We start from the raw sequence: 20069 nt of genomic DNA, 5'->3' as shown, positions 1-20069 counted from the left end.
TGAGAGAAAGACAGAGAGAGAGAGAGAGAGAGAGAGAGAGAAAGTGTGTGAGAGACAGAGAAAGTGTGTGAGAGACAGAAAGACAGAGAAAAAGAGACAGACAGACAGAGAGAGGGAGAGACAGAGAGAGAGACACACAAACAGAAACAGATAGACAGTGAGTGTGTGAAAGAGAAAGAGAGAGAGAGAGAGAGAGAGAGAGAGAGAAAATGTGTATGAGAGAGTGTGTTACTGTAAATGTGTGCCTTCCAGACAATTTCAAATACAAAGCTGTGCATTGTTTCTGCATGCTTATGACCACCATCACACGCTAACACACACGGTTTCATAAGTTTTCTGAGCCTCAACTCTCCCTCAAAAACACCCAGAATGCATTTTGCTCCATCATCTTCTTCTGTTTAACTCTTTATTTCTCAATTCCTCTCTCTCTTTCCTTCTCCTTTTCACTCCCTTTCTTTAAACAAATAAATAAACACATGAAACTAAACTCCTGACATGAGGAGGAAGTGCACAGGAACACCCCCACGCCCTGGACCTCCACCCCAGCCCTGTGCAGCAGTGCAGGAGAACCGGGGTGTGTGTGTGCCTGCAGAACCAACACACACACACACTGATCCTCTGGGAGAAGTGTGTGTTAGTTCTCCTTCAGGTTTGCAGAGCTGATGAAACGAGCTGAGCAGGAAGCCTTTCAGACAGAGCTGAGCCAAGCAGCAGGCCCAGGGGAAAAGTGTGTAAGTGTGTGTGTGTGTGTGTGTGTTGTACAGTGTGGCACACTGTTCAGTGTATTGAGTATGAATACCAGAGCAGGTACAACAGCTGACTATTCACAATTTTCAGCTGCAAATAAAACATCGCCAACACACATAAAGACAACTTCAGGAGAAATGTTTGTGACCCCCTCTAATAGTGCCAGAAAAGAAGAACTGCCAATAGAATTGGACTCTCTGAAGCAGATACACAAACAAGAACTTGTTGGCATGGGTTAGAGGTAGGAATGTCCCCGGTTCGATTATGTGATCTGAAATTGGGGCTGATCATGTTATCTTCAAAGGATGAGATCACTGATTAATCAAAAATATGATACATTTTTACTCCATGAATATGCTATGCCCGCTTCCGGACCCAGACGTTGTCCAATCCGGACCCAAACCAATAAACTGCTTTACAGCGCAGTAAACTCACAGACCAATCACGTGTGCTTTAAGATCACCAAATGCTCTCCTCAGCCAATCAGATCTGTGCAGATGCGAGAGCGCGGAGCCACACAGGCGAAGCAGGCGGTGAGAAGTGGGAGAATAAAGCGAGAAAAGCTATAAAAAAAAAAAAAAAAGCTACAGATGGTGCGCACCAGAAAAAACATTAAAAAACTACAGTTATAAAACATACTAACAGTAATGTAACCTCGCGGTGTTACTTGGAGGAATTAAAGAGAAACAATCGAGACAATAGTGCAAAAATATTCCACTTTACTCCACCTGATCAGAACTCCTCAGCAAGAAAAAAAAACTCCCTCGCTCACAGGAGCGCTCTCTCTACTCCCAAAACAACCCTACCTCAAAACTATGGCAACCCCCAGGGGACAAAAAGCATTGGCAACTCCCCCATCAGTTTTACCCACAACATAATAAAGTATGCTATAGTAATAATATTAAATAAAATAAAACTACTGTTTTTTAATGTTCAGCAAACATTTCTCCATATATTGTATGATTTATCATTCATGTAATTATTATCATGACAGGCAGGCCTAAATCTAATATAAATAAAATCAAATAAATAAATATAGCATTTTGAAACAAAGTGAACATACAGATTCACATTATTAGACTCGATATGTTAAATTATTGAGGGTGTTTCCATTTATTTTATGATAATATAATTATTGTGACAGGTCTATTTAAAACAATAAATATTGTTGAAATATACCAGTATGTGTAATTTGTTCTGTCTTTCAGTTGATAAAACACTGACAGAACTACTATAGGCTTCTTCAGTAAACAGAATAAAACACTGAATTATAACACAAGTTAACATTGGTGACGCTTCGGACCATGGACTGGCGAAATTTTCTCCAACTGGACCAAACTGGTGTCTAATTAAATAACCCTGCTATACTTTATACTGCACTCTCACACTGAGAATGCTCACGCTGTTGCATTGATGGAGGCATCAGCACGAAAAGAAGCAGTGGCTGGCTTCACATGTGTTGGAGGAAGCATGTGCTTGTCTTCACCCTCCTGGTATTTTTCGGCATTGCTAGTGATAGGGGGAGTCCTAATAAGTGGGTTGGTTAATTGGCTGTGCTAAATTGGGGAGAAAATGGGGAAAATTTGGAAAACACTAAAATATTATAATACAGTAAATCTTACCTGTGATATAACACAGTGAAACTACTCCAAGATTTAATAACACAGTATAATAATACAGTAAACCCCCCAGTACTGAGCTGTGGAGAACTGTGTTCTATGAAATGATGGAGCTCCATCCAATACTTTTAGAACAGGTTGGAAAGTTGTGAATTAGGTAAGGTGATGATCATCCAACATCCAGAGCTCATTAATGCTCATCTACAAGCTAAATGCCATAAAATTCTCACAGCAAAGTTTCAAAGTCTAGTAGAAGGTCGTTCTTGACAACAGAGGCAGGTACGCCATTAAACCAGAATAAACTCTTAATACCCATTAGAAGAAACAGAGGGAATGAGCAGTTAAGCGTCCCAATACTTTTGTCTTTTTTGGGTTTATGCACTGGGAGAAGAGGTAGAGATAAAATGGGTCAGTAGCACAGCAGGGGACTGACAGAGAGAGAAACTGGGTGTGAGCTTCTGTAACACACAAAATGTGTGTGTGTGTGTGTGTGTGTGTGTGTGTGTGTGTGTGTGTGTGTGTGTGTGTGTGTGTGTGTGTGTGTGTGTGTTGTGGTATGTGTGAAAAATCTCAGTACAGAAATACAAAATTACAGAGTACAGTAGGAGCAAAAAGAACAGCAGTAAAACACCCCTCTTTCTTTCTCTCTCCCTCTCTCTCTTTCTCTCTCTCCCTCTCTCTATGTATAGCTCTTCCTGCCTCCATCTCTCTCACTCTCTATAGCTCGCTCTCCCTCCCTCGCTCTCTCTCTCTCTTTCTACTCCTCTCTCTACCCCTCTCCACCTGACTTGTTCCATTACCTGGCAAGATTTCTATTTAAATGTTTGGCAAAATAAAAAAAAGATCTACAAAAATGTATCTAATTTTTATAGTATATTTTAAAGTATATAGACTTTGGACAACATACATTGGCTTGCAAAAGTATTCACTCATTGTACATTGTGTCACATCACAACCAAACACTTAAATGTATTTTACTGAGTGACAAAACAACACAAAGTAACTCATAACTGAAGCCGAATAAAAATCATACACAGTTTTCAAAATTTTACATCAAACAAAAATCTGAAATGTGATGTGCAAAAATATTCAGCCCCAGTTTGTCCACTAGTGTTCTCTAACACACCACTGAGGCCTTTACAGAACAGCTGTATTAATCCTAAAACTAAATTACACACAGACTAAATTACAGGGGCTTCTAAAGGCAATTGATTGCACTGGATTTTTTAGGGGTTTCAGAGTAAAGTGGGCTGAACATTTTTGCACATCACAATTTATTTGATGAAATTTTGAAAACCATGTATCTTTTTTGTTCCACTTCACAATTATGGGCTAATCTGTGTTAGTCTATCAGTTAAAATATCAATAAAAACAAGTTTACATTTAAATTTGTAGTTGTAATGTGAAAACATGAAAATTTTCAAGGGGTATGAATACTTTTGCAAGCCACCGTGGACTACCGTAATTAGGAACGGCATCGAAACAAGCATTGTAAGCATTTTCAAACTGAACAAAAACACTGTTTTAGTCCTCTCGGTGAGCAGAGATGAGCAGAACTCATCTTGGTTTGTTGCTATTTTATTTACTTATTTTTTTTTATCTCAGTTTCTCCCTAATTTACAAAGCCAACTACCCAACCCACTCATTAGGACATCCCCCATCACTACTGATGCTCCAACACCAGGAGGGTGAAAACTAGCACATGCCTCCTGCAATACATGTGAAGTTAACCACTGCTCGGAGGAAAGCGCAGCGACTCAGTTCTGATAAATCAGACGCCTTCACCCATTGGAGTGATGTGGGGAGAGAGCCCCATCTACCCACCCAGAAAGAGCAAGACCAATTGTGCTCTCTCATGGCTCAGGCAGCTGAAGGCAAGCTGCATGACCGGGATTCGAACAAACAATCGCCAGTGATCGCCCGATCATAGTGCCAGTGCGTTAGTCCGCTGGACCACTCCGATGTTCTGCAGGTACAGTTCTGCACAACATCCCTTAAAAAGTGAAACCACCATGAAGGCTGATGTTTACAGATGAGTTTTCCTACAGATTTACTGGAACTACATTTCTACATTCTGTTGTAAGAATCTGGAGGTGTGGTTGAGTGTTTTTTTTTTTTAAGTATTTGTTTGTGTTGGTATATGGTTTATGCACTGGATGCCCTCCTCTGGGGACACTGCTGGTCCTGTGGTTTCTGTACTTTAACTCCTCCTCAGAAAGAAAGAAAGAAAGAAAGAAAAAGCAAGTGAGAGAGAGAGGAAACAAGGAAGAAGAAGAAGTGAAGGGGAAGAAAATGGGAGCTCACATTCCTTTTGGGAACGACCTCCTGTCTGTGACTGTTGTGAAATCATGGAAAAGGTTGGATAAGGAGAGAGGGACACCTCCATAAAAAAATGAGCAGAATCACAATCCAAACAGAACGAGAGGAGGAAACGGTACAGCTGAAATAAACCTGAGGGTCATCAGAGAGGAAGGAAGAGTGCTGGGAGGAGACAGCAGGACAGTCAACTCCTCATCCTGCATTAATAATAATAACCACCACAGTGACCACAGAGGAGCGTCACTGTCCAGCTTCCCACGCTATGCCCAGATCCTCACCACCCAGACCCTCATCCTCAGCCCAGCTCCTCGGCTTTGACTGACAGCGCATGCTTTCACAGCGCGAGTGTGTTGAAGAGCAGATCTTCAGTTCAACAGCTGCTGTCTGCATGCTAATCATACTCTAGTACAAGTGTGTGTGTGTGTATATACACACACTCTCCTAAAAAGCTACTGAAACACTGAGCTGAAAGGAAATGACAGGCGACACTGATGTTTTCCACTGGAGAGCCCAATGAATGGGTTGTGTGTTTAATTTTTACTGGACACACACACACACACACGCAGACACACACACACTTCAGACCAGCTTGGTTGAGCACAAACGAATAGGTAGGATAGGGAAACTAGATTGCTACAGATTTCACCCAGAGAACTACCTGTGAAGGTATTGTGTGTTTTTAATAAACTACTGTGTACTTGCAAAGTTCTCAGTGTCTCATTTTAAATGACAGGATCCTCAGAATTCTACCAATAAAGCGTGGAGCTACTCTGAGTTTGTTAATGGTGTAAAATTAGTGATTTTTTTTTGCATGGGTAACTCTATGCCCCTATCCCTAGCATTGTGGTCTGTTGGGAGCATCGGCTAAAAGCGCTGTATTTGGGAAGTCCATTTCACCAACCTAGTCAATGCAAAACCCTCAACTGGAAGTAGATGTAATTCAATTATGGCCAGTGATTCTGACCATTTACACCATTTCTATTGGCTCAATTTCTTCTTCAAGACAAAAAAAGGAAAAATGAATGAATGAATGAAGTTCAACTTATATAGCGCCTTTCTAGAAACCCAAGGACGCTTTACAATTTACACATTTTACACACAAGCACATTATATCCACACACCGGTGAGAAGCGGCAGCCAATAGCGCACAGCGTACTCTCAACCGGAAACGACCGTCCACCTGGAGGACTGCATCGGGCACTACAGCATTTACCCAGGACAGAGTGCCAATCCATATCTGGGCACAGTCATGCATACATTTACACACATTTACACACACACACAAACTTACATACATACCACACACTTACACACACTGGATCAATTTAGAGTATTCAATTTTTAATTGAAATAATTTTTCAATTTCAATTAAATGAAGATAACTGGAAAAAAAGAAAAACTGTTCTGCTATTAAAAAATATACATTTCTCACAGCGAATCAAATATAATTATGAAATTCTTTTGACCAGTATCAGAATTCAGCACAACTACTTTAAAATACAAGGATTGTATCAGAAATGAAAATAGCATATCATTACATAATTTCTCCATATTACTCAGAAGTGCGATCTTTCAGAACCAGTGTGTGTGTATGTGTGTGTGTGTGTGTTTGTGTGTGTGTTAGCATTTAGTCTCCATGTCAGGGAGTAATGTTTTAACACAGTCAAAGTTATTCATGAGAATTCCTCTCTCACGGCCACAGCGTATTCCTAAACACACAGGAATTGTTAAATTACCCTATAAATCCTGCGGAATTCTGGACCAGTACAGAGAAAACAACACATAACTGTTTCTTTTTTCCATTTACATAACTGAGTGTTAAACCACTTTAAAAAACAGAAGCACATCTTTATAGAGTGCCGATACCAAACGACTGATTCACTAACGTCTAACGTCTGTATACATTTACTTTCCATAGAGAACCAAACACTGACACCAGCTTCACTCTCTTTATCTCTCCAAATACATTACAAATGACAGAAAATTCACCTGGAAAATAGAACTATGTTACTGAAGCTGATGTTTTGAAGCAAATCTGCTAACCGCAGCGCTAGTCTTTGAATGTTCAGAGTTGAGTATATCAGATGCTATTCTATGCGTTTACCATGTTAAAACAAGCTACTATGCCATATCGTATCGTACGCGATAATATCGTCAGCATATTAAAATATCTTGAACGATATTATACCCTTAAATATCGTGCCATAACACTCAACCCTAATTATAACATCAGGGTACTACTTTCTTGTTGCTTTAAGCAAAATAAATATTCACACTGTTCTCATTCCCCATTATATATCTATTAGAGACAGATTATATCTGTTAAGTATCATTTAATTTACTTTAATCCTGGATATATGGAGATATTTGGAGTGCATTATTTTTAGTATCATGACATTCTGGATCATTGACTTACAAATCTGATAAAATTCTTGTATTTTTTTTAAATCTCAGTTTGAGGAGTGCTAGATCATATCATATACAATAATAAAATGTAAGTTTTGTTTTCTTGCAGTAGTGTATTAAAAATTTTTTTGTCATAACGCCAAGAGTATAGTTATCGCGATAATACCATAAAATATCATGATATTATTTTAGGGCCATATTGCCCACCCCTACTCTTAACCATAGTTCGCCTGTGCTGCTAACTGCGGCTGACTTGCACTCTTAAAAGCGGCTGGCTAGCGCTGCTAACCGCTGCAAAGTTTAATACTATTAATAATAATAATAATAATAATAATAATAATAGTATAATTATTATACTACATTTATCAAAAACATTAATATAATAGTATCATTGTCCCTCGAGAAATTAATATATTAACAGTTAGCACATGTACTGCGGCCTTGTACAGTAACTGTGAGTGGCTGTAAAGCAGTACAAAGCCCCAGTCACACATCTCCACTGTGTTAAACCAAACACACACAGACACTTCCTATGGCACGCTGTAATGGAAATATCCCTTTACTGAGTTTTAAAATAGGTAATAAAACAGCTTTATTGACTCCATTACAACTAATTAGAGTCTTCACTCACACACAGAGAGAGAAAGAGATGTTAATTCACTGATCTGAACCAACCTCCCTCACCCACCCTCAGTCCACTCTAAACAACTGCTAACATTTCCTTCCTTAACAACACACTACCAAACACAAATTCAATTCCTGAAAAGGGGACTAGCTTTAAACTTTAAAATCAGAGACAGTATATAAAAATGAACTGCAACAAATCTCTCCAAAGTGAAACCACCATAAATTGAGTGTCTCTGCTGGCTGGTTGCAGTATGATGTGTAGCTCTGACCTTCCCTGTATGTTTCAATGACAAAACTCAATTTAACATTTCTCAATCCAGGGTCAGAAGAGGAATTACCACACAGAGTGGACAGTGCAGTGGGTTGTACGGATTGGGACTGGCATTGTCTGGCTAGAATTGTCCATGTGAACAAACAAGCAATAGGCAGAAATCAGATCTACATTAAATGCAGGGCATCATACATGCATACTTTCAGCTGTACAGTGCACCTGAATCTGGTGTGGAGAGCTAAAATTTTGGCCATGGTGTGTGTGTGTGTGTGTGTGTGTGTGTGTGTAAGGGGTGTTCTCTGAGTCTGTCTGAAGCTTGCAGAGCTGCAGTTTTGGCCTTGCTGTGCTTTGCTGGGGAAAATCCTGCTGCTGGCACCAGAAACGCTCTCTAATCCAGAGGATCCCTCAGAAAGAGCTCAGCCACAGCAGAGCCAGAGCATACAGCCTCAAATCCATCAAAGACCATTCAGCAACTCTAGAACCCAACATTCCATCAGCAGCACGTCCTAGAACCTGCCGTTTCACCAACAGCACATTCTAACACTAAGGAGCAGCCCATTCTAGAAACAGACTGACTATCTTTGGCAGTGTATTTTAGAACCAGACCTTTCACAAGCAGTGCATTGTAGAACCTGACATTCTATAAGCAATGCATCCTTGAATCAGACTTTCTACAACCTAGGATTCTACAAGCAGTGCAGTCTAGAACCAGAGATTCCACAAGTAGTGCATACTAGAACCTGGGATTCTACAAGCAGTGCATTCTAGAACCTAACCTTCCAGAAGCAGTGCATTCTAGAACCTAAATGTCAACAGGCAGTGCATTCTAGAAAGACATTCTAGACAAGTAGTGCATACTAGAACCTGGGATTCTACAAGCAGTGCATTTTAGAACCTGACCTTCCACAAGCAGTGCATTCTAAAACCTGAGATTCTACAAGTAGTGTTTTCTAGAACCTGGGATTTTACAAGCAGTGCATTTTAGAACCTGGCCTTCCATAAGCAGTAAAGTCTAGAACCTGAAAGTCAACAGGCAGTGCATTCTAGAAATATTGTAGAACCAGACATTCTATCAGTAACTGATTCCGGAGTTTGACATACTACAAGCAATGCATTCTAGAACCTAACCTTCCACAAGAAATACATCCTAGAAACTAACCTTCAACAGGCAGTGCATTCTAGAAAGACCCATTCAACAGTGCAGTCTAGAACCTGAAGTTCCACATGCAGTGCATTATAGAACTTGACCTTCCACAAGCAGTGCATCCTAAAACCTGCCCTTCAACAGGCAGTGCATTCTAGAAAGACACATTCTAGAACATTGCACCAGCAATGCATTCTAGAACCTGACATTTTACCAGCAACTGATTCCAGAGTGTGACATTCATTTACATTTACATTTATGGTATTTAGCAGACGCCCTTATCCAGAGCGACTTACAACAGTGCTTCAAAGTTACTTAAGATATCCAAAGCTAGTTTGTAGACTAGGATCAAGAGATACATAGAACTTAATCATGTTAAGAACCCTAGGAACCTTTTTTTTTTTTTTTTTTTTTTTTTTTTATTAGTTTAGGAACTCTTTGAAAAGATGTGTCTTCAGTCGACGTTTGAAGACCGTGAGTGAGTTCATTCCACCACCTTGGTGCCAGCACAGAGAAGAGTCTGGATGTCTGTTTTCTGTGTGTTTTGAGTGATGGAGGTTCGAGCCGAGCCGTACTGGAAGCTCTAAGAGCTCTTGGTGCAGATCTGGCTTTGACCATCGCCATCAGGTATGAAGGTGCTGGTCCGTTTTTTGCCTTGTAGGCCAGCGTCAGGGTTTTGAATCGGATGCGGGCGGCAACAGGAAGCCAGTGGAGGGAACGCATCAAAGGAGTCACATGACTGAACTTCGGAAGATTGAAGACGAGTCGTGCTGCCGCGTTCTGAATTAACTGTAGTGGTTTGATGGCTCGCAGTGGAAGACCAGCCAGTAGAGAGTTGCAGTAGTCAAGTCTTGAGATGACAAGAGACTGCACAAGCACCTGAGTGGCATCCTGAGACAGAAACGGTCATTCCATAAGCAGTACTAACTAGAACCTGAAGTTCCCCAAACAGTGCATTCTAGAACCTGACCTACAACAGGCAGTGCATTTTAGAAAGACACATTCTAGAACATTTCACCAACAGTGCATTCTAGAACCTGAGGTTCCACATGCAGTGCATTATATAACCTGACCTTAAACAGGCAGTGCATTGTAGAAATCTTTGCATTCTAGAACATTTCACCTGCAGTGCATCCTAGAACCAGACCTTCTACAAGCAACACCCTCTAGAACATGAAACCCCAACAGCAGTGCATTCTAGAACCAGACCTTCTACAAGCAACACCCTCTAGAACATGAACCCCCAACAGCAGTGCATTCTAGAACCTGACCTTTTACAAGCAACATCCTCTAGAACATGAACCCCCAACAGCAGTGCATCCTAGAACCTGACCTTGTACAAGAAACACCCTCAAGAACATGAAACCCCAACAGCAGTGCATCCTAGAACCAGACCTTTTAAAAGCAACACCCTCTAGAACATCAAACCCCAACAGCAGTGCATCCTAGAACCAGACCTTCTACAAACAACACCCTCTAGAACATGAAACTCCAACAGCAGTGCATCCTAGAACCAGACCTTCTACAAGAAACACCCTCTAGAACACGAAACTCCAACAGCAGTGCATCCTAGAACCAGACCTTCTACAAGAAACACCCTCTAGAACACGAAACTCCAACAGCAGTGCATTATAGAGGCTGACATTTCACCAGCTGCACTGTGCACTGAAATCTGAATCAGTGACGTGTCTGATGTTAACATTATATTAAGGCTTGTTTATGGTTCAGCACAAGCTAAGAACTAAAATCTGGATCAGCCTTGTTGGTCTGATATCTGATGTGTCAATAGGTGAGTGTGAGGATCTTTAAGCCTCCTGACTACACTGTATCTTTAATTCAGTGTAAGAGCTGATTATCTCACAGACATGCCGCTATGCCAAATTTCCACTACAGTCCATCCAGGTGATGTAACCTGGAAATGAAGGCTAATCTTCGTCTAAAATCTCTTTCTCTCTACCTCTCGTTCTTCCTGAAGAACAATCCTTACTTTGGCCTCCCCACTTTCTCACTCCACTGTAGCCTCTCTATCACTTCCCGCCTTTCATCTTCAGAATTACTCCACTAAAGCCTTCTCTTTTCTTCTCCTTTCCCTCTATCCTGCACTCAGTTTCTCCCTCTCCCAGGACCTTTTCCTCTCCCCAAACCCCAGAGCAGTTTGTACTGTTCCTGCAGAAAATCTGACGCTGATTAAATGAGTTTGGTTCTCAGTCGAGAGAGGCTTTGGTTTTCTTCCTCGGACTAAAATCTTACATCACTCCAACACCAACATACGGGATGGATGAAACACACGGCACCGAGCCCACGCTCCAGCTCACACTCACTCATTCCAGCTCGCTCACACAAACACACATTCCAAGCCTCTACAATAAGGCCCGGCGCTGTTGAGCTGCTGCTGAGCTGCTGTTGGGTCAGGACCACCTTTCCTTCAGTTCTCAGATCTTACTGGAGAACACTGCAGAGACCACTGCAAGTCTCACAGGTTCACATTTAAGATATTTAGCAGATGCCCTTATCTAGAGCGACTTACAAAAAGGCTTCATTGTTTACTACAAAATATCCAGAGCTAGTTTGTAAAGACCAGGACAAAGAGAAAATTTTGTCTAGGAACTCTTTGAAAATATGAGTTTTCAGTTTTCAGGCTATTTTTTTTTTACTGCAAAATAGCCTTTGCCAAAAACTAGACAAAATATATGTAAACAGATTTTTTTCTGCTTCTCAGTTGAGCAAATTTTTTATAGTAAGATATTTTAAAATAAGTCAAAAAAGCCTTAGACTTAAAGCAGCACTAGGTAGAATTTCCTTGATTTTTGATCTTTTTAAAAAAGTTAAATTACAGCTTGAAACTCACTGCAGCGCTCCACTGAGGTGTAATAGGAGGAATAGCGGTGCTCTCATGTCTGTGCCGGAGCTGCTCTGAGCTCAAACCAGACTCTGTAATTTTTCCGAGGCGGCCGCGACCAACGCTCGCGAGAACTGCGACCTGCTTTCCGACCTTTACTTCTAACAGTTCTACAAGGACTACTGGTTCATTCTTTACAAAAACTAACATACAGACACTCTGGCAGAAGCTGGAAAGAGACTGAATATGTCTGTGAAAGCCAGGAAACGAGAAAGAGAAACTAATCCGCCTGAAACATTTATTACACTCTACAACTGTAGAGAGAGCCCACGAGCATAAAATCTAAAATCCTACCTAGTGGAGCTTTAAATCAAGCAAAAATCCCTCATTTTTGGGGGCTTAGATTTGTACACTTTTGTCAAATTACTTAAAATAAGGTGAAAATTCTAGGTAAGTCTAAATAAGATCATTGGTTCTAAAATAAGCAAAAAAATCTTACACTTGATCTTACACAATGATTAGTAAAACAAAAATTCTTAAATCAGAGAAACAAAATGGGTTAATTTCCTTGAAATTAGATCATTTCAATTGCTAAGATTAAGTTTTTTTCAGTGCTGTTCTGTTACTCAGTGGAAGTTGAGTGACAGTCTTAGAACAGAGAAGAGTCAGGATGTTTGTTTTCTGTGGGTCTTGAGAGATGGTGGGTGAATATAAGCTGCATTATTTACTATTAACTACACCTACACCTAAAGTATTAACTACACCCAACATATATGTGGACACCCTTTCTAATCATACCCATTGCTACACTGACGTGCAAATGCATAAAATTAAGGAACTTCCTCATGGTTGACCTCAAAGGTGCTGGAGGGCTTCTGACTCCTCTAGCCTACGCCCAGCTCCAAAGCGCCCCGTTCAATTGGTCAGTGCTTTATTTCCTCTATGGGGATTACATAAGCTGTGTGAGGCTTTGAACACTTGTTACAGTGTCAGGTGCTTAATGCAGTAAATGCTGCAGAATTTGGGGTGTCCGCAAACGTCTGGACACCCATTTTTGACGCCTCAACATCTAAAATGCAGATCAAGATGGAGACAAACTGTCTTTCCTCACATTCCTCCTCCTCCCCCAGCGCCTCAAAGCAACAGACATCGCCACATTCCTCTCATTCCATCCCCTACACACACATCTGGAGCACCTCAGGCCCGTGTGTGTGCTTGTGTGTGTGTTGCCTGGGGGTACAGTGCTCAGTGGGAACACATGCCTTCAAAAATCATGGGTCATCTTTTCTTATCTGTGTGTGCATGCATGCATGTGCAAGTGTGTGTGTGTGTGTGTGTGTGTGCATGTTTTTAAATGAAATTTGACTCAAGTGAAGCAGAGCCAAACCTCAGTTTCTCTGTAGTGCTAAAAACACATACGTTACTGTAAATCTACCAGAACACAAACATTAAAAAACAAACTCACCATTTCTTTGTACATTCCACCATGAGTTCTTGATAGGAGGCCACAAACTGGAATTTGGACGCATGTTTTCCCACACGCTGCAGCCTCTTCCACACCGAAGCCATGATCCTCTACAAGCTGACAGTTTGGAGAAAATAACGGAAATGATAATAGCAGTAATGAGAAGATGACGGTCCAGTCCTGGCAGCGCGGCTGGTCAGATAAATCCAATTCAAAAGTATCCGGCCGAACTTGCAGCGTCGCATACATTCATTGTTGATGCTTCAGGGGAGAAGGAACTAAATAAAACAGCAACAGGAAGAAAGCCACGACTGAGCCACAGTGAGGGATCAGTGCCATGAAAACAACGAACACACAATCACGGAGGACTGAAGAGTGGCATGGCAGAAAGACGCTCTACATCCACCCAGGTGAAGGCCAGGCCACCAACAGCAGCATGACGTAGCCCGAGCAGCCCCAAACAAGTTCAGAGCAGCATGGCGGTCCCTTATCCCGGGTTTATCAGCATCGGAAAAACTGCAGAAAAGGAAAAATATAAATCAATTGGAAGGGAAATCAGAAACCGGTTAGATCTAATACAAAAATAAATATTAAAACTGCCATAAAATCAAAATAATTCATAATGTTTTCAGGCTGATAACGTGACTGGATCAAAGGATCGGAATCGATCAGGCAGCGTGAGCGGCACGAAGTAGAGCCATGAGCTGGGGGATATGCTAGCACTGGCGCTAATCCAGCCAGCTAGCTACTTATTTCGAGCCATCTACTACTTTTATCCATCACGCTCTTTTCATTTTCCTTGTAAAGGCCAATTTATACTTCTGTCAAACATCTACGAGTATTTAGCGAGAGTGCGCTACTCTGCGTCGCTCTGCAATTTAAACCACGGCAGTAATGTGTAGGCAGGAACGCAAGGCCCAGCGGACCAATCACAACCGTGGCTGTCCATGTCACGAGATGCGTTGCATCTCCAGGGAGTTGCGCATCGAGGTTCGAGGCAGAAGTATATATTGGCCTTTACTGTCCATAAACACTCTGTAAGTCACTGTGCTGAAGACTCTCTCTCGCTCTCAGTGAAACAATGCAGCTACACTAGCATTTATTTTCTCCATTAAACCTCTCAGTTAATCTCAGTAACTCAGCACATTACAATATTCTAGTTTATAAAGAATCAAACCAACCCTGATAACAAACAAAAAGCTCTATTATAAATTTTGCATAATACTTTATTCGTGTTCATATTCTTTAACATTAAAACCAGCTCTGCATATACATCACACTTGTCTTGGTTATCCTAGTAGCTGGCTTTAATATTGTGGCTAAAGCTTGATTAATCAGTACCCCACCCAAATGAATCCTAGATTTTTGTACTATCATTTGATTAATTGAAATAACTATGCTTTTTTTCAATGAAATAGAATTAAGTGTCAAAAAACCTATTAAAGAATCGTTATGGATTCTTACAGATATTTTACTTTAAAAGTACCAAGTAGTCATGCAATGAGGAACGGAATCCTGTATAAAAGAAAAACATGCATCAAGATGCTCATTCTATAATCGTTTTTGGTTACTGTTACTGTAACTGCACTAAAGAACTCTGAGGTGTTCTGTCATCATCACCTCCTATGTGGGCTGGGTCTCCCTATACTTGACACTGACTGGGCTGTCGAAGGACGTGCATCAGGAGTCTTCGTGCCTTTCCAGGTGTTGCGCCAAATTCTGACTCTGTGCCAGAATCACACTCCATTCGAGTGCACGTACATCACAAAGCAGAACGACCATCAGATTCCTTTATTTTATGTTTATAAATAAGGGATTCATTATGGATCATTACAGATACTTTATTTAAAGGTACCAAGTAGTCGTGCAATGAGGAAAAGGAATAGATCATAATTAAAATCGCAATGTGCCTAGATACTTTTACACTTCACAATTAATGCGTTTATCATGTATACATACCTTATAAAATCAACGCTGTTGTGATGCAAATAACAAATTTATGTTATTACAACAAACTCAAGGGTAGCTAGTAAAAATCCAAGATTCCCATCGCCAGGTACAACAACCTGCTGCAAGTTCAAGCAAGGTGTCCTGGCACAAGATCCCCCCTAGAAAAAAAGAGCCAAACAAGAACAGATGTTTTCAGGTTACGGTGACGGTAAAATATATATCTCAGTTTCATTTGTTATCGCAGAGCGGCCGTCTGGAGTCTTCAGACGAGCCCGTACGAGACTCCTCGCGGATGATAGAAAGGGTCGTTTGGTAAAATCCCAACAAATACACATTCCTGCACTTCACAACCTGCGCAACTTATCCATGCCAACTACACGCAGATAGGCCCCGGGCCAGCTGAGAACACTCTACCTGCCAGAACCAACCCTGACAGTGTTTTAAATTACACAACACTATCAGACAGACTTGGCTCAGGCTGCTCTGAACCTCCGTGTACAACATCAATCTGGATATACACATGTAGCAGAGCCTGTATCTCAGCATATGTATGGTGGTTTATATTACACTGCATGGATGAGATACGAGATAGAAGACACACGTCATGTTTGAGTAGAGGTGAGACTGGCAAGCACCAGTCATGGGAATCAGAGCCAGTTCCCGGTAAAATTAGAATGAAAAGCAGCTTATCTGGATGATAAGAGTTTATTTACTCAGTAAAAGACTAACATTAGGATAAATACAAATAATACTCATACACGAAGTAGTGGATTTACATCACTGTGTTCTACAAAACATTTCCAAAGCATTTGAGCTCTGATCACATCAACACCTGGTTTGATAAATCAGTGCTTAATTACTGATTTTTAGGAGACGATTCAGGATATGGATGATTTAAAATCCATTTAGAGATTGTGGGACTGTGTCAGATAATGTGTAAAAAAGGAAAAGAGAAATTATGGACTATAGAAACTATAGAGAAACTATAGAGAAGTTTAATGTTAAGCTAAACTATATATTTCTCTCCTGAAAATTGTTTATTTGGGTGAGTAAAGCACTTCTATTTATTCAAAGTAAGCTTAGATTTCCAGATTTCCACTAAACTGGAGCATTAGCAGTTAGCATTAGCCGCAGCTGAGGAAACTTGAAGGTTCCAGTAAGCCAGGGAAATGTTTGCTGGAATCGTGAATCGTCCCACATAGCTCGTTTTAACGCAGTAAACGCACAGGCTACAATACGATATACTCACCTCTGAAAGATGAAAGAGTTGGCACTTAGCATGGTTAGTGGATAATGCTAATGCTGCTGCAGCAGAGCTAGTCAGGGGTAGTAGCAGGCTACAGGCCAATAATACCTCTGAATGGCGAATAAGTTTGTGCTTAGCGCGGTTAGTGGCTAATGCTAATGCTGCTCCAGCAGTGCTTCTTGGGGTTAGCAGCAGGCTACCAACTGATAATAAACACCTCTAAACAGCAAAAGAACTAGTGCTTGGAACGGTTAGCTGCTAATGCTAATACTGCTGGAGAACTAAACTGAAACTCCTGTATAACTCCTGTATAACGCTGTACTGTGTAACACTGTACAGCAGAGTGGTTTACTGCTCCTTACAACCTGACTGGTAAAATTCATACACACCGGATTTTAAGATGCAGGAACAATTTATGAGAAAATTAAAGTATTTTAAGTGTGCCTTATAGTGTGAAACATACAGAACATTACAAAGCAGAACGACCTTAACACATCAGATTCCTTAATATTGTGTTTGTAAATAGGGGTTAATCTACAGTTACAGTAGATACAAAAAATCAGCAGCATAATCTGCTGTACCAATACTGTGTGTGCATGCAGAGGGACGACAATCAAATAAGATCAAAATCAGCACAGAAATCGGTTCTTTTTCTTCTTCTGCTGTTTAATGACTGATTATAGTCTGTCTCAGCTTCCTATTATTGATCCCCCCCTTGTTTGGCTCAGACCAAACAAGATAGGTGTGACAGCACATTATGACAGCTTATGCATTATAAATGGATCCCAGAGTGACAACTACACTAATGTAAAGAAAAATAAAAAGATATGTGCTGTTTAAAACTGTTGGTCTATTAACAGGAAAAAGAGAGATCTTACATTGTTTTTTTCCGTGAAGGAGGAGATGGAGAATTTAGGAGGTTTAGGTGATGTTAACATGGATAGATGTAAACCCTTCTCAAAAGCTAGATAAAAAGCTAGTGTTGGGAAATGTGTGGAGAAGAAAAGCACAACCACTTTAGGTAGTCAGCAGATAGTCATGAGATGCTAATCATAATTATTAGATATTAAGTCATAGTTACAAGATGCTAGGTCATGAGATGCTAAGTCATGATTATTAGATAGATATTAAATCACAATTATGGGATGCAAAGTCCTAATTATGATATGGTAAGTCATAATTATAAGATGCTAAGGCATAATTACGAAATAGTAAGTCATGATTATGAGATAGTAATTCATAATTATGACATGGTAAGTCAAAATTGTTAGATAGTAAGTCACATTTACAAGATGTTAAGTCATAACTACAAGATTCTAAATCATAATTACAAGAGAATAATTCATAATTACAATATGGTAAGTCATAAAAATGGGATGCTAAGTCATAATTACAAGGAATAATTCATAATTACAATATGGTAAGTCATAAATATGAGATGCTAAGTCATAATTACAAGAGAATAACTCATAATTACAATATGGTAAGTCATAAATATGAGATGCTAAATCATATTAACGAAATAGTAAGACAGGAATGAGATAGTAAGTAATTATTGTGAGACACGTTTAGAGATACAGTCACAATTAGAGATACTAAGTCAATTACGAGGTTCTGTCACAAGTAAGAGGTGCCAAGTCATAATTATGAGATGCTAAGTGACAAATATGACATTAATTATGCAGTACTAAGTCTGGGAGTATTATCCCATAATTATAACTCAGTTTAAGACCCTTATTTTTGCAGATGGTGGAAATGGGCTTCCATAGAAAAGTGGACAAACTTAAAAACCAGCCAAACCCAAGTCCTGCTAGTTAACTACTGCACTTATAACTCCTGCCAGTATCTCTGGAGGAGTACAGATCAGCCCAGTTTAAGCAGTAGGTTTAAGAGGTAGTTAGCAGACGCTGCTGAGCTAACTCCCTTTACACCCTGACTTCTTCACAAGCCACAGACCCATCAGCAGCTCACTCCTCTGCTGTCTGAGTGACAGTTTTGAGGATATATCCAGCAGCTGATCTGGGTCACTGACTCACTCAAATATTCGCTATGAGCCAATATGTAGCATATTATTTCACCACCTCCACCAGCAGCAGAAGCATTAGCTTAGCCCAGTCTAGCGCCCAGCCCAGGACCTCTCGCAGCCCGCTGTGCTGGCTCGTCTTTTGTGGAAAAAAGAGAAAGAAAATCCATCACTCACCTCTTCAATTATTCAGCAGGGTGGCCTCGGCCGCAGTCTGATAGCCGGAAGGGTAACCGGCCAGGCTAAGCTAAGCTAGGCTAAGCTACAGCTAAGCTAAAGCAGGCTATGCTAAACTAACCACAGTCCTGCAGGCGCAGCTAGCCTGCCAGCTAGCTAACAGAACCATCCAGAAAACAGGCAGAAATGCTCGCAAACGCGCCGCTTTCGCACGAAGACGACTCCGCGGGGCAGGAGAGGAGACTTTCGGCGTTAATTTACGGTCCTAACGTTTAACAACCCCCTCAACTTTCACTGTTCTTCGCTTTTCTAGCCGAAGCCCCGTAAACCCAAACTCAACAGTCAGTTTTCTTCTCCGTCATTTTAATACATTCACTCACACACGCCCACCGGCGAGCGCTGATTGGCTGTCACCTCTCAAACTATTTACAGATTCATGAGGCGAACACTCCTATTGGTCAGCGCTCACGTCCGTCGCAGCGCCGTTGCCCCGCCCTGTCTTGACTCGCATAGAAACATGAGTGTTGCAATGTGGAGCACAGCTTTGTTTTGGCACAGCCTGTGGAAAATAAACAGCTTATTCAGCAAATTACAAATTCAGTTAATCTCTTAAATTACTGTTTTAAAATGCAGAAATACTAATACTGCTTTAATTCCATAGCATTAAAAAGCATAAGCCTACTTACTTACTTACTTACTTAGGGTTACTTAGGCTATGTTCACATTGCCAGGCTGAAGTGACTCAATTCCGATACAAGCCACATTGCTCAAATCCGTTGCTTGCTCAGATCAGATTTGACTATCTTGACTGTTCACATTCACAAATATAAGTGATCTGTATCTGTGTGGAATGTGAACGAATCTGTCCCTGAACACACCTTGATATGTGTGTAAACGTTGCTTTTTTACCAACAACAAAAAATGCCATATTTGAGAAACGACTTGTAGCTTTGTACAGGTGAAATGCATGCGTTAGCAGCTCATATGTGGAGCATCTTTTGCTGGAGTGGAGAGTAAACAGCTGGTCTGAAGTACATGCTCAGGTCGAGGAGGAGAAAAAAGGCCAGGCGGCTTGCTTTTGCTGTTTTTGCAGCTATAGCTGGCACTGAGATGTGTGGGTACAAGAGAGAAGCACATGCGTAAAAGCTGCATAAATTCTGATTTGACCGTTCACATTCATGTCGCATGTCAATAGATTGGATACGTGTCCAATTTAGAACCACATATGGAAGTGGC

The 20069-nt window shown here is 40.8% G+C and overlaps 1 protein-coding gene across 6 annotated transcripts in view; it reads right to left on the bottom strand.

Annotated features, from left to right (window-relative positions):
• ehbp1 (EH domain binding protein 1) overlaps positions 1-19209 on the bottom strand; it is a 248288-nt gene extending 229079 nt beyond the window's left edge. For 4 of the 6 annotated variants that reach the window (XM_022672775.2, XM_022672778.2, XM_022672780.2 and 1 more), the window contains exons 1-3: positions 18834-19209; positions 15397-15545; positions 13438-13953 (exon numbers count right to left, since the gene is read on the bottom strand). In XM_022672775.2, the coding sequence (XP_022528496.2) occupies positions 13438-13541 (104 nt within the window). In that variant the 5' untranslated portion in view covers positions 13542-13953; positions 15397-15545; positions 18834-19209. Of the gene's footprint in view, positions 1-13437; positions 13954-15057; positions 15237-15396; positions 15546-18833 lie in introns of those variants that run through there. The other 2 variants (XM_022672777.2, XM_049464271.1) reach the window with 2 other exon arrangements.
• Between the last annotated feature and the right edge of the window lie 860 nt (positions 19210-20069).

Source organism: Astyanax mexicanus, chromosome 14 (assembly GCF_023375975.1).
Source record: "Astyanax mexicanus isolate ESR-SI-001 chromosome 14, AstMex3_surface, whole genome shotgun sequence".
In the NCBI taxonomy this organism is placed as follows: domain Eukaryota; kingdom Metazoa; phylum Chordata; class Actinopteri; order Characiformes; family Acestrorhamphidae; genus Astyanax; species Astyanax mexicanus.
The sequence above is the reverse complement of the archived record's forward strand: the minus strand, read 5'-3'. Positions and strand labels throughout refer to the sequence as shown.